The sequence below is a fragment of the Pteropus vampyrus genome, unplaced genomic scaffold (assembly GCF_000151845.1).
Source record: "Pteropus vampyrus isolate Shadow unplaced genomic scaffold, Pvam_2.0 Scaffold667, whole genome shotgun sequence".
In the NCBI taxonomy this organism is placed as follows: domain Eukaryota; kingdom Metazoa; phylum Chordata; class Mammalia; order Chiroptera; family Pteropodidae; genus Pteropus; species Pteropus vampyrus.
This window is the reverse complement of record NW_011889448.1, coordinates 772,250-788,786: the sequence shown is the minus strand read 5'-3', so window position 1 is coordinate 788,786 and position 16,537 is coordinate 772,250. Positions and strand designations below refer to the sequence as shown.

General features: G+C 32.1%; 1 protein-coding gene and 1 pseudogene across 1 annotated transcript in view; one reads left to right on the top strand and one right to left on the bottom strand.

The window, feature by feature from the left end:
* The window catches only part of CFAP47 (cilia and flagella associated protein 47), a 366,407-nt gene that overhangs the window by 267,658 nt on the left and 82,212 nt on the right, over window positions 1-16,537 (bottom strand). Inside the window, 2 exon segments of the mRNA XM_011385160.2 lie at window positions 8,370-8,529; window positions 15,330-15,424. Coding sequence (XP_011383462.1) covers window positions 8,370-8,529; window positions 15,330-15,424 — 255 coding nt within the window.
* On the top strand, window positions 8,841-10,759 carry LOC111733867 (annotated as a pseudogene).

Here is a 16,537-nt window from a genome sequence, read left to right as displayed (position 1 = left end):
TTATTTTCCTTGCCTAACTTCTCTGGCTAGGACTTCTAGTTCTAGTACTATGTTGAGTAGAGGTGGTAAAAGTAAGTCTCTTTGCCTTGTTCCTGATATTAACAGGAAAGTTTTCAGTTTTTACCATCAAGTATAAAGTTAACTGTGGGCTTTTAATATGTGACCTCTATTATGTTGAGGAAATTTCCCTCTATTCTGTTTTTTGAAAGTTTTTATCATGAAAGAGTGTTGAGATTTATCAAATGCTTTTTCTGCATCTATTGGGATGATCATGTGATCCCTATCCTTCAGTTTGTTAATGTGGTGTATCACGCTGATTTGTGTATGATGAACCATCCATGCATGGGAGCAATGAATCCCATTTGATCATGATGTTTCTTTAATGTGCTGTTGAATTCAGTTTGCCAGTATTTTGTTGAGAATTTTTGCATCTCTATTCATCAAGAATACTGGCCTTATTTTCTTATAATCTTGTCTAGCTTTGGTATCAGGGTAATGCTGTCCCCATAAAATAAGTTTGAAAACGTTCCCTCCTCTTCAGATTTTTTTGAAGAGTTCGAGAAGGATTGGCATTACTTCCTCTTTAAAGATTTAGTAGAATTCTTCAGTGAAACCATCTGGTTCTGGGCTACTCTTTGTTGAGAAATTTTTAATTGGTGATTCAATCTTCTTACTAGTTATAAGTCTGTTCAGCCTATGATTTTTAAAAGATATCTTAGATGGAAACAAATGCTTCAGTATTTAACATGGAAGGTAAGGACCAAATACTCTAAAATCTAAAGTAAGATACAAGTATATATTAAATATGTAATTAATGTCCAAGTATTATTAGTGGGAATAGTAGAACTAGGACCTCTGAAAATCCACTCCTCCATGAAAGCAATGACAACACTGGCAAAAACTGTCAAAATCAATATTGTCAGAACTCTAGATATTAACTAGAAGCTTGCAATAATCCAAGGAACATTTATTTAAGAGAAGTTACTGAACTTCAGTAATTTCAGTAAGAACAGTATGCTCTTTGGTGTTTTAACTTGTCCTTTACCCATCTGCTCTTCTCGGCTCTGTGGTATCCTTAAAACTAGCAGTTTCTATCAAGGTAGCTTAAAAACCAGCAGCCCAGCATACAACTTAAGGGAACACAATGGGTTCAGAGCTTTCCAAACAGCCCCACTCCTAGAAAATTGTCATTATTTGACCAGTCTGACAGATTCCAGGAAAAAAAAATATTCTAATGGCTTTACTTTATCTGACTCAGAGCTCACTCAGCAGGAATACCCTGGGATGTTTGTCATAAACAATTATCAGAAACTGTTTTAACGGCACAGCTGTCTGTGGCATTGATAACATTTCTGGCAAATAAGAGGTTGACTAAAACTTAAAGGAAAAAAACAGAGAAATTAAATATTCATTGGAGAATTTCAAAAACTCTGGTCTAATTCCTGTGTACATGACCAAGGAAGACCTGTAGAAGTCCTAATAGCTCACTTCTGACTAACCTAGAGTTTTTATATAAGAAGTAATTAAGAGACTTTAGATACTACACAAGAAAAGGAATACAGACCTTACAGAATTAGTTCTGGAATTTCACTAACAAATAAACAGTAACAACAAACAAAAAAAAACTATAACAATAACTACTGAATGAAAGTAAGGTTCTCATTTCCATAGTTGCCATATTACATTATTTATAATGTCCCATTTAAAAAAATAAAATTTGAGACACATGAGAAACAAAAATGAATGATCCAAACACAAGAAAAAATGCTGTCAACAGAAACTGTGCCTGAGAAAGTTCAAGCATTGGCTATATACACATATGTATATATAAAAATGTATATTATATGTAAATTGTGGCAATGAAATGTACAATAACTGAAATATTCACTAGAGGAATTCAACAGTAGATTTGAAGTGGCTAAACAAAGACTCAGCCAACATGAAAATAAGTCAGTTGAGTTTATCTAGTCTGAGGAACAGAAAGAATGAGTGAATGAAGAAAAAAGAACAGAGCCTCAGAGATCTGTAGGACACCATCAAGTATACCAATATAATGTAAAACAAGAATCCTGGAGGAAGATGAGACAGAAAAGCAGAAAGACTCTGAAGAAATAATGGCCAATAACATCTAAAATTGATGAAAAACATTAAACATGTAAGAATTTCAATGAACTCCGTGTAAGATAAACTCAAAATGATTTACCCTCAGACACATTTGTCCAACTGCCAAAACAAAAAGAGAGAATCTTGAAAGCAGAAAAAGAAAAATGACTCATTAAACAAGTGATCTTTAATAATATGAACAGCTGACTTCTCATCAAAAACTCTGAAGGCCATGCAGTGTGAAGATGTATTTAAAGTACTGAAAGGAAAAGGTTGTCATCCAAGAATTCTATATCCAACAAAGTTATCCTTCAAAAATGAAGAAAAAATTAAGATATTCCCAGATAATCAAAACCTGACAGACTTCATCACTAGTGGACTTTTTCTACAAGAAATAATAAAGGAAGCCTTTGAAACTGAAATGAAAGAACATTAGACAGTAACTTGAATCACAAATGTAAAGGTAAGTAAGTATATGACTAAATACAAATAATCATATAAGAGTAGTTTTTTTTGTTAGATTTTTAAAAAACTGTATAAAGGAAGTATTATAAAACTGTTGATGGGATTATACTGTACAAAGATGTAATTTGTCATGAGAGTAATACAAAGGAGAAAGATACTATATTGAAGCAAAGATTTTATATACTATTGAAATGAAGTTAGTATTAATTTGAATTACATTTTAAAGAATAAGGTGTTAGTTATATTTTCCAGGGAAACCACTAAGAAGATATCGTAAAAATTTATTCTGAAAAAAAGGGAATTTAAATGCTAACCTAAACAATATTTAATGCGAAAGAAGGCACTAACAGAGGAAAGATACACAAAAAGTTAAGATATACAGAAAACAAATAGCATAAAGGCAGATGTAAGTTTTTCCTTACCTTATTTCATCAGTAATTAATCAGTATATGTAAAATGATTCAATAAACCAATGAAAAGGCTGAGCTTTACAAAACAAATTTTAAAAAATGATCCAAATCCATGCCATCTACTGGAAACACTCTTTAGATTCAAAAACACAATACAATTGAAAGTAAAAAGATGAAAAAATGACATACATGCAAAAAATAACTAAAAGAGAGCTACAGTGACTATGCCAATATCAGAAAAAGTAGATACTAAGTAAAAATTGCTACTAGAAACAAAAAAGTACATTATATATTGATAACAGGACAATCCATCAAGAATATATAACAATAATAAACATGTATGCACCTAACAAAGCCACAAAATGCAAGAAGCAAAACGTGGCAGAATTAAAGAAGCAGCAGATAAACAATAACCATTTGAGACTTTAATACTCCACTCTCAATTGGGAATAAGAAAACTAGGTAGAAAAACACTGAATAAATAAATAAAAGACTTAAAAAATACCATAAAAGAACTACACCAAATAGACCTTTATGGGACATTCAATCCAACAAGAAGAGAATACATATACTTCTCGATTACATATGGAACATTTTTCCTGGGAAAATCATATTCTAGGGTATAAGATAAGCCTCAATACATTTAAAATGATTGAAACCATACAGAGTATGTTCTGTGACAACAATAAAATAAAATTAGATATCAATTACCGAAATCAACTTTTAAATTCTCAAATACGTGGAAATTAAATAAGACACTCCCAAATTACTAATCATCTAAGAAAAAATGACAAGATAAATTTTAAAAAATAATTTGTGATGGAATTAAAATGAAAAAAAAACATACAAAAACTCATGGGATACACCTAATGTAGTGCTCGGAGTGAAATTTAGTGCTTTAAATGACATATTAAAAAATAAGATAAATTTGAAATTAATACCTAAACTTGCATCATAAGAAAAATGAAAAGTGAGTAAATAACAAGCAAACAAAGAAGAGAGGAAATAGTAAATATTGGAACAGAAATTAATTGAATGTAACATAGGAAAAAAATTAAGAAACTCGATAAAATCAAAAGTTAGTCTTTAAAAACATCATAAAATTTAAAAAAACCTTTGGTATGAATGACCAAGTAAAAAGGAGGAAATTCAAATTAAAAAATTATGAATATAAAAGGGAAAGTCAATACTAACTTTATACAAATTTAATAAAAAGATTATAAGGAAACACAATGTATACTTTTATATAAACACATTAGATAACTGCAATGAACTGGACAAATTCCTAGAAAGAGACAAATTTCCTAAACTGATTTAGGAAGAGTTATAAAATCTGAATAGACTTATAGAAAAGGATTGAAGTAGCAATCAAAAAACTTCTCACATAGAATAGCTAAAGCCCAGATGGCTTCATTGGTGAAATCTACTACACAATTCATGCAGAATTAATATCAATCTTCACAATAATAGAAATGGAAGGAATGCTTCCTAAGCCATTCTCTATGACCAAAGTAACGGAAATAAACACTTCTGTTTATGACCAATTGATTTTAAACAAGAGTACTGAGACAATTCAATGGGAGAAACAACATTCTTTTTAATAAATGGTGCCAGGACAAGTAGATATGCTCATGCAAAAGAATGAGGTTGGAGCCCTACCTTACACCATATTAACAAAGAACTCAAAATTGATCATAGACCTAAATAAAAAAGATAAAATCATAAAAATTTAGGAGAAAACATAAGAGCTAATTACCACAACCTTGGGTTATATGTTTTCTTAGACACTATAAAGCTCAAATGACAAAAGAAAAATTAGATAAATTAGACTTCATCAAAATTAAAAGATATTTTGTCTCAGTTGTCATCATCAGAAAGCAAAAAGACAAAACCCAGAATGAAATAAAATATTTTCAAATTATAGTCTGATAAGGAAATTTTATCCAGAATATATAAAGAACACTGACAACTCAAAAAGACATCTGAATTTTTAAATGAACAAAACATTTGAATAGACATCTCTCCAAAGATGATATACAAATCAACAATAAGCACATGAAAAGACGGCCAACATCATTAGTCACCAAGGAAATGCAAATAATAACCACAATGAGATATCACTTCATTCTCACCAGGACTGCTGTAATAAAAAAAGATAATAAGAAGGGTTAGTGTGTGCTCGCTTCAGCAGCACATATACTAAAAGAAGGGTTAGTGAGAATGTGGAAAAATTGGAACCCTCAATCATTGCTGGTGAAATTTTAAATTCTTACCAGTTGCTCTGTAAAATAGTTTGGCAGTTTCTTAAAATGGCAAATATCAAATTATACTATGATGCAGCAATTCCACTTCAAGATATATATCCAAATGAATGAAAATGTGTGTCCACACAAAAAGACATGAATGTGCATAACTCTTATTCATAATGGACAAAAAGTAGAAACAATTCAAATGTACATTAACTAAATGACCACTGAATGTCTATGAATAGACAATATGTTATACACCCATATAATTAGCTGGCAATAAAAAGGAATGAAGTACTGATTTGTGCTACAACATGAACCTTGTAATTATTATGCTATGTGAAAAAAGCCAATCACAAGTGGACACACATTGTATGATTCTATTTACATGAAATGTCCACAGTAATCATATTCTTAGAGACAGGAAGTAAATTAGTGGTCAGCAGTGGCTGAATAGAGGGAGAGATGGGGGGTGACTACTAATGGGTACAGATTTTCCTTTATCAGGTGATGGATATGTTTTTAAATGAGACTATGATGACAGTTGCACAATTGGGGATATCCTAAAAACCACCGTGTTATATACCTGTAAAAGGTGAATTTTATGTTGTGTGAAATAAATTTTAATAAAGTTGTTATTTAAAAAACAATACTTTTAAAAATAATCATACCTGAGAGTGAATTTTGTCTTTCTTATCTAATTTAAAATAGAAGAATTTAAAGCAAAATTAAGCAAAATTTAAAGCAAAAAAAAAGAAGACACCTTTTTCTTCTTCTAGTAGTTTCCTCATCTTAATCGGCAATAAAAAACAACTCAGAAAACCAGAAATGAATGCATACTTCATTTGGAAAAAACTAAGGAAAAGTTATGAGAGCTGAATTCAGTGCAAGATGAGCCAGGAAAAGTAAAAATTGTCTGCATTGGAGGAAAATAAATGGTGGCAACCAAAGGGTCAAGCATATGCTTCCCTGGTTCCATTTCAAAAAGCCTCACTAACTCAATTCCAACTCCAAGGATTCCAGTTTCCGTCCAGCTGTTTAATACCAGAATTCTTATCCAATCTGCTAGTTTTGATTTGCAAGAGTCTTGCCTCACACTACCTCAATGTCCTAGAGATGGAGAAGTCTCCAGAACTGATCAAGAAGAGGGAGGAACTTAGGGACTCTGAGAAACATGGCAGAGTGAGAGACGTCTGCAGATCTCTCCCTCTGAAACAACAATAAGCTGAACATCTAAAACTCAACCAAAAACGCCCAAACTGCACACCAACACAGTAGTGGTTACTAGCGGGGGGAGTAGGAAGGAAGAGTTTGACAGGGCATAGGGGGTCGGGGTAGTCAGTGAAGTGGGTAAACGGGAGCAAATATATGGTAGCTGAAGGAAACTGGACTTTGGGTGGTGAACACACAATAGAATATACAGATGTCAAATGATAACGTACACCTGAAAATTATATAATTTTACTAACCAATGTTACCTCAATAAACTTAGTTTTTAGAAAGTTAAAAAAAAAGAAGAGGGAGGAACTTACAAAACACACTAGCTTGAAATAAAATTCCAAATTATTTCAGCAAATTCCTGAGATACTGAGAGTAGAAAGGAACTCAAACTATACTTTTTACTTTGTCTGTGGTAAGTTCATTGACAGTTTCATCTTAGAACTGATAGGAAAATATATTTTGAAATAGGTATTATCAAAGGTTTAAATATAATCACATATAGAATAGAAACTGAATGTACAGTATGTAAAAAAACTTGATCAATACGTAAAATTTAAGAAAAAAATAAGAAAGTATAAATAAAATATGAAATAAAATTGCATGAAAATGAACAAATATAGAACATGAAATATCAATAAGTTCAATCCCCCTCTTAAAAAAATCATTTCAGTCTTGCTCAAAAAGAAAAGCAAGGTCCTTTGGTTTATAATAATTTATTCTAAATTTAAAAGACAGATTGAAAATAAAGTGATATATCATCAAAAAGCAGTAAAAGGAAAGAAAAAGTGGCAATGTATCACGCAATCAGCATTCAAGATAACAGCATTTTGTAGGAAAAAAATACATTACTTTAAATGTATATATTTATGTACAAAAGATACATTAGACATAAACCTTTTATAACATCTAAATATACAAAGCAAAACTATTGGAATCAAGAAAAACTTTCCAAACTGCCATTGTAATAACAGATTGAGACAGACTGCAGTAACAATTGTAATGCAACTGTAACATAATGTAATGTAATTGTAATGTAGTAACATAGTATTAACAGATTCAGGAAGAGAATAAGGAGTAGAAGGAGAGCTGAAAGAGGAAGAGAAAAAATATCAATATTGTAAATAAAGAGACAAATTTATTAGTTACCATAATTGTATATTATAAAATATTTACTTAGAAAACAATGTAGAAAAATACTTGAAAAACTTCCAGATCTAACCAGAGATGTTCAGTATAGAAGTACCAGATAAAATATAAATATATTCCTTTTATACAGTGATAGTTAATTAAAAAGAATAATGGAAAACATCTCATTAGAAATAATGATGAATATAAAATGAAACTTTACTAGAAAAACATACTATTCTTTAAAGGGAAAAACTTAATTATGTGCCTTTTTCTAGAAACTGGAAAAATAAACTACAGTTCATTTAGAAAAGCAAATGTGCAAGATTGCCATGAATTTTTGTAATAGATATTTAATGAGAGAAAATTTGTCAAGCCAATTATAAAAAGATACAATAAAATTGTTGTAATTAAAAAAGAAAACACCAGAAATGAAGTGGAAATATAGAGAGAGATGCTGGCCAGCTTCCCTCAAAGCAAGCAATCCAAGAGTACAAGCCAGATATTGCAATGCCTTTTCTGATCTATCCTTGAAAGTCACACACCTTCACAACTATAATGTCACATGGTTTATATATTAACCCTATTTGACATGGGATGGGGCTACAGGGGCAAGAATACCAGGAGATGAGGATGACTGGGAGCCATTTTTTAGGATGGTCACAAAATTCTAGTAAGAAACTTCTTAAAACTGTTTTAAGAACATATAACAAATAATCTAAACTTTTGTATTCATGATAAAATAATACATGAAAGGTAAATGGAAACATCAACAACAAATATAGGAAAAATTACTTACGTGGACAGAAAGTTATGGAAACATTACATTCTGTATATGGTTGTAGAATCCCACTCAGTACACCAAGCTTAAATATGCCATCTTTGAAAAGTTTGCCAGTATTACTAATATCAAAAGTCCACTGTACATCTTTTGTTGAAGTATTAAATAAGACAAGATTCTGTTAAGACACAAAAACAGAAATTTATAAAAATTTTAATATGCAATATAAAATTTGGTTGGCAATACCATACCAAATTGATGGGCCTATGCACAAAGTCAAGCAATTAAAAGTGGTAATCATAGATAAAATGTTTTAAAAGTGATGTTAGGCAAACAAAGACATATGCAAACATGTTCATAGCTTATTATTATTAACAACTATGAAAAGCACACAAAGGATAGAGAATGAGGTAAAACAAAAATATCGAAATTATGATGCCAGCTAGCAAGGATGCAGAGTAACAAAAACCTTCATTCATGGTTGTGAGAATGCAAAACGGTACGGTAAAGCATATACCTACCACTTTACCCAGTAATCTCACTCATAATTATTTACTTAAGTGAATCAAAAATTTATGTTCACATGAAAATCTGTATGTAAATGTATAAACAAACAGAAACAAAACAAGATTTCCTTCAACTAATGAATAAACAAAATGTAGTACACATCCATACAATGAATAAAATTCAGTGATAAAATAAGTGAAGTATAATATTAACACAAAAAGATAAATGAATATTAAATATATTTTTGCTAAGTCAAAGATGTCAGATCCAAATGGCTACATATTTTATAATTATATTAATTCCCATCATTCTAGAAATGTAAAATTATATGAATGGAAAAAAAATCAGTGGTTGCCAAGTGTTGGTGGAAGGAAGAATAGTTGACTACAAAGGGGTTACACAGAGAATTTTCACTGTAATGAAACTGTTCTGTATGGTACTGAAGTGTTAGATAAATGATTGTGTACATTTTCTAAAACTCATAGAACTACATACTACAAAGAGTGAACTTAAATGTATGTAAATTTTAAACAATCAATCAAGATGTTGGGAATCCCAGGATGGATCTTAGACTATGACAAACTGTATTACAAATGTATGAAATAATATCATCGATGTCAGTGGGAATGCAGAGGAATGGCTTAAGTAACTTTGAGAAACTATGTTTTGACTAGAAATTATAAAGCAAAACACAAGTTACTCTTTATAAACGATGTACTCTAGTTGGCAAATGTGTTAGCACTTCTAACAGGCTATAGGTTAAAAATTCTGAAACTTTTTTACTAGTGTACTAAGGTTAAAAAATAAGTAAAAAAATAATAAATAAGGAGCCTTTTTGTTGGTAGATGCTACCAAGTAAGCATTGTTAAAGTCTCCCCTCCTGTGGTCATCGAGTCTAAGTAAGAGCCCTTCAAAGAGCCCAAACAGTTGTGGAAGCTCTTCATCGGAGGTTTGAGCTTTGAAACAACCAATGAGAGTCTGGGGAGCCATTTTGAGCAATGGAGAACACTCACAGACTATGTGATGATGAGAGATCCAAAAACCAAATACTCCAGAGGCTTTGGGTTTGTCACTTATGCCACTGTGGAGGATGTGGATGCAGCCATGAAGGCAAAGCCACACAAAGTGGATGGAAGGGTTGTAGAACCAAAAACGGCTGTCTCAAGAGAAGATTCTCAAAGACCTGGTGCCCACTTAACTGTGAAACAAGATTTTTGTTGGTGGTATTAAAGAAGACACTGACGAACATCACCTAAGAGATTATTTTGAACAGTATAGGAAAATGGTAGTGATTGAAATCATGTCTGACCGACGCAGTGGCAAGAAGAGAGGCTTTGCTGTTGTAACCTTTGATGACCATGGCTCTGTAGATAAGACTGTCATTCAGAAATACCATACTGTACATGACCACAATAGTGAAGTAAGGAAAGCCCTATCTAAGCAAAAGATGGCGACTGCACATCCAACCAAAGAGGTCTAGTGGTTCTGGAAACTTTGGTGGTGGTCATAGAAGTGGTTTTGGTGAGAATGACAACTTTGGTCATGGAGAAAACTTCAGTGGTCAAGGTGGCTTTGATAGCAGTTGTGGCAGTAGAGGATATGGTGGCAGTGGGGATGGCTATAATGGATTTGGTAAGTAGGGAAGCAATTTGGGAGGAGGCAGAAGCTACAATGATTTTGGCAATTACAACAACCCATGCTCAAATTTTGGAACCATGAAAGGAGGAAACTTGGGAAGCAGAAGCACTGGCCTCTATGGTAGTGGAGGTCAATACTTTGCCAAACCACAAAACCAAGGTGGCTATGGCGGTTCCAGCAGCAGCAGTAGCTGTGGCAGTGGCAGAAGGTTTTAATCACTGCCAGGAAACAAAGCTTAGTAGGAGAGGAGAGCCAAGGAAGTGACAGAGAAGCTACAGGTTAGAACAGATTTATGAACTCAGCCAAGCACAATGGTGGCGGGGCCTAGCTACTACAAAAAAGATATGTTTTAGATAATGCTCATGTGTATGGGCAAAAAACTTGAGGACTGTATTTGTGACTAAAATTGTATAACAGGTTATTTTAGTTTCTGTTTTGTGGAAAGTGTAAAGCACTCCAACAAAGGGTTTTAATGTAGAGATATTTTTTGCACCCATGCTGTTGATTGTTAATTGTAATGGTCTGATCATGACACTGAGTAAATATGTCTTTTAAAAAATTATAATAAAATAAGCAAGGGAGAAAGAGGAAAGGGTAGAATTAAACTTGTGGTACTGGATTAGAGTCAATGTCAGCAGTATCAGCTTGAACTCATGTTGACAGAGAGTCATGATTGATAAATAGATGGATACATGGATGGATAGGTAATTATACAAATATGTGATAGATAGATAGATAGATATAGATATACATATATTCATGAGTTAGTATACATACAAATATTTCCTGGCTCTATTTGCTGAACGGGTCTAGAACACGACACCTCAAAAGCACCTAGCACACCTATTGCACAGATCTTGATTTCTAAATACCATTCTCCCATAAAAGGTACAGGTGTTTCTTGGAGAAAATGTTGATTCTAGAGTTTGAACAAGTAAAATAAAAGATGAGCCTGGATAATTTACAGTGCCAGAAAGTAAGAGAATGCTTAAATATTATAATGCTGAGAGTATGTTAAAGGACCAGTCTAAAAGAACTTCCAATTACCAAAGCTGGAACAATTTTAGCTACTAAATAAATAATGCAATATTGTATTATAACTGCAAGTATAAAATAAATATATTTGAGTTCATTCTGATATATTATGTAAATAAATAGATACATGATGATAGATAACAGATTAAATAGATGATAGGTAGTAGATAGATAGATAGATAGATAGATAATAGATAGTTGATGAAGAGAATAACTTTTCTTACAGAAAAATTCCAAATGATATTCCCTTCCAGAAAGTGGAGCTTGACCCTGTACCCCATGAGTGTGGGCTGAAATTGACAACTCAGTTCCAAAGTATAGAGTGTAGAAAGAGAACAGTTTCTTCAACTTTACAGTGGAGAAACTTGGCATATATCACCAGTGAAAGTCAATGTTGATATCATGTATTCCCTTCACATAACGTGACAAAAAGGATATTTCACCTCCCTGACATACCTCCTCAAAACCCATGGGAAATAAGAATTCAGTCTAGTCAGGTGGAACACATCAGATACACCAAAATCAGAGAACATTCTGAAAATAATGCCAGACTAGTATTTTAAAACTGTCGAGGTCATAATCCTGTGACGAGGTCATAAAAATATGATGAGGTCACATATCAGAGGAAATGAAATGAAATATGGAATCCTGGATTGGACCCTGAGACAGTAAAAGGACATTAGTGAAAAACTGGTGAAATAGAAATAGAATCTGATGTTTCCTTAAAAATACTGTACTAATGTTAATTTCTTAGTTTTAAAAAAATGTTCTATAGTTGTATAAATTATTAACGTAAGAGGAAGTTGCGTGAAGTATACACGGAAAATCTCAGCACTTTGTTATGTTTTGGTAAATCTGGGAGCTATGAAGATGACTTGTGTGCAGACTCATCTTTCCAGTAGAACATACTATTAAAGTAAAACCTTAAACCAGGCTTTTTATCAACTTTACTCTTCAAAAATTTGAAGCACATAAAATGATCCATAAATTGCGATCACAACAAAATAATGTACTTTGTTTCTTTCTAAAGCATTATTGATTTGAAATATTTAGAATAAAAAAATGAGTAAATTTTACTCCAGATATCTCTTAAGTATTCGAACATCTATTTAGTTCTAATATTCATATACTGTGTAACAAAATTAATTTGCACCTTATAAAGAAAACAACATCTTTTAAAATAGAAGGTGGGCGTAAATCGTACTAGCTATTTAAATGCTTCATTTTCCTCATTCTGAAATTGAGAAAATGGTATAAGACCTCTAAAATACTATCCACTTTCCATATCCTATCCTAAGAATAGTACTGATACAGTCAGCTATAGAGAAACATTCAGTTTGTTTAGTATTTTATTATTTTTCTTTATAATTTTATCAAAATAATACATGTACATAGGTTACATAAATAGCTCAAAAATGCTATAAAAAACAGGTGTCACACACAACTCCTCCTCGTTAACAGTTCTATTTCCCAGAAGCAACCAATTTTAGCCCATTCTGATTTGGATTTTCTCTAATAACTATATCTTATTCTATGGGGTGAAAGGTTAAAGAAGTACAAATTAGTAGTTGATAGTTGGGCACGGGGAGCATGGCATAGGGAATGTAGTTAGCATTAATATGATGGCTAAGTGGAGGGTCAGGGGAGGGAGGGAGCAATTAGGGGGATCGTTTTATGAACGTTATAAATGTTTAACCAATTTACTGTATACTTGAAACTAATTTAAATAAACAAATTTATTTTAAAAAATAATAAATAAATATAAATAAATAAAATAAATGTGATGCTGAAATGGCTTACTTTAGGTTTTTTATGGCTGCCATAACAAATTACCACAAACATTTTAAAAGAATACAAATTTATCATATTACAGTGTTATAGGTTAGAAGTTCAACACAGATATTACTGGACTAAGATCAAGGTGTTAGAAAAAACTACGATTTTCTTCTAAGGTTCAAAATTTCTGGAGGCTCTAAGGAAGAATTTCCTTCCTTGCCACTCCCAGTTTCTAGAGGTCAGACACATTCTTTGGCTGGTGGCCTCCTTCCCCTATCTTCAAATCCAGCAACATCACAACTCTCCACCCTTCTATTATCACATTTCCTTCTGATCACAGTCAGGAAAGGTTCTCTGTTTTTAACCACTTCTGTGAGAAGACTGGGACCACCCAGGTAATCTAGGATAATCTCCCTTGCTCAGGATCCTTAATCTTAATGACATTACACATTAGCAAATTATTTTTTGTAATATAAGGTAGCGTACTCACAAATTCTGGAGATTAAGAATTGGACAACTTTGGAGGCTATAATTCTGACTACAGCATGGCTATTTCATGATTTATCAGATTTAGATATCGTGTCTTGATTGTCACTAGTAAAGATGACGATTTAGCTCATTTGTACTACCACCACTACTCTCCCCACCTTCTAATTTGGGATACTTATAGTATTTTAATTCTTCCATTAGTCACCTGTAACTTTAAGCAATGTATTTATATATCTAGTTCTTTCTCCATCACCTTTAGACAATTCCCTCTAATCACCAACCATGTAAAACGAGTTTCACTCCTCTTTCTTCTACCATCCTCAAAGCCTTCTGTCAACTTAACCTTCACATACACACTGTACATATCATACACATGCCATTTTACATATACTACGTTATATATAATCACATTTTAATTCTGTTCCATAAGCATATTAAGACTTCTCTGTATTATATATTTTATTCTGACTCTGTAAATGTCATTCATGGCAAATCCGGTATATTATCGTCATATTTCCTTCTATGTGGGGCCAATGTGACTCTTGCCACTCAAGGAGGAAGACTCTCATTGTCTAGATCATCTTTTATCATACCCACTGAATAAAATTATGATATAAAATAATCTTGCATTTATGAAGGGATTGTTTTACTTTGGAATTCAATCCAATTCAGTTCACTAGATTCCTTTCTAACCTCACATACAAGGACTTTTGCATCCTTGAAGTTATATTACAGTTAGCAATTTTCCTGACACTTTATGCTTAACACAGTCACATTTAAATTCCAGAAGAGGTTTTTTATTATTTTCTAACTACAATTTCATGTACACTCTGCTATTATTTTATGGATGTAATGTTAAGTAGTTTCTCCAGATAAATTTTCTTTAAGCTATAGAGGTTCAACATTTATTGTAGGAAAATCAATATATAAGACAGAAAAGGCAAACTACGAATACAAATTTCTACAATGTATACATGAACTTCCTTCTTATGCATGTCTCTCTTTTTTCTTTCTAGATGGATTCATAATTAGAAGAGAGGCAGAGATATAGAGTAAGAAAAAAAAGAGTAGATTATCACAGAAGTCACTTTCTTATATACCTAGACTTTTTCAAATTTTATGCTTCTCATGACATTTCCTTACCTGTATGGAACATTTTTCACATTAATTTTAATCATAGCTTCCATTTGCACAAAGAAAGAGGGACAATTTAATTCTATTTAAAATATTTTGAGTAGTCCTATTAAATATATGCATCTATAAAATGAATGGTTTTATGTGTTTGTATACTTTGACAATTCTGAGAAATCTGAGGTATATATATTATATATAACACATATGCTATATATATGTTATATATAACATATATACATCTGAGAAATGAGATATATATGTATATATGTATGCAAGCTACATATACATGCAAGTTCTCTAAAAATGAAAGTATTTTTCTAACATATGCTTCATAATAATCAACTCAACAAACCACAATCAGAAAAACAGTTGTGAACTGTACCAATTCTCTATACCTACCTGAGTTACTGTGACCTTCTTATTAGGATTCATAGCATATGATGGAATTACAAATGTAAAATCAGTGCTGGATAAATTCAACGGTGCTTGCAATACTGTAAGAGGAAAGTAAATAGACTGATAAAATACTAATAGATACAAGCTCATAGATATTCCTTACCATACTTTCAATATGAAACAATAAAATTCCATTATTTTTTATTGTTACACTCTCATCAAAACAAAAATAAATAAATTTTAAACATTTTTAGAATACCTTGGTTTACCATATCTATAAAGTTCCAATTTTTAATTTTAATGGTTACTACAAGTAAAATAGAAAAATTACTCTTGAGACAATAAAAGAATATGACATAAGAAATAGTGAGCAGAGAAAAAAGTAAACAAAGTTAAAATCATCTCCATACTAGAGTTTGACCAATGCAGTACAGAAGTGAAAAGAAACACAGACAGAAAAAATATGGGAATAAAGGGAACAGATACAGATTGCATATCTAATATTCATACATGAAACATAAAATGAATTGGTGGAATCTGCAAAAAATACATGAGAGAAGATATCTGATGGAAAAAACCTTATCTTTTTTAATAGATTTATTTTTTAGAGCGATTTTAGATTCACAGAAAAACTGAACAGAAGGTGAAGAGATTTCCCATATCTCCCTTGCCCCCACACATGCATAGTCTACTCCATTATCAACAATCCCACCACAGTGGTACATTTGCTATAATTGGTGAACCTACAATGATACATAATTATTATAAGTCAAAGCTCACTGTTTACGTTAGGGAGCACTTGTGACAGTGAACATTCTATGGGTTTGAACAAATGTATAATGACATATACCCACCATTATAGTATTATACAGAGGAGATTCATTGCCCTGAAAAAATCTTCTGTGGTCTACCTATTCATCTCTCTCTCCCCACATCCCCGGGAAACCACTGGTCTTTTCATTGTCTCCACAGTTTTGCCTTTTCCAGACTGTCATACACTTGAAATGATACAGTATATAGCCTCTTGATATTGGCTTCTTTCACTTAGTAATATACATTCAAGGTCCATGGGATCTTGAATGTATATTGACCTGTATAAATGACCTGATAGCTCATTTCTTTTTAGAGCTGAATAACAGTCAGGGCATACCAAAGTCTGGCCATTCACCTACTGAAGGACATCTTAGTTGCTTCCAAATTTTAGCAATTAT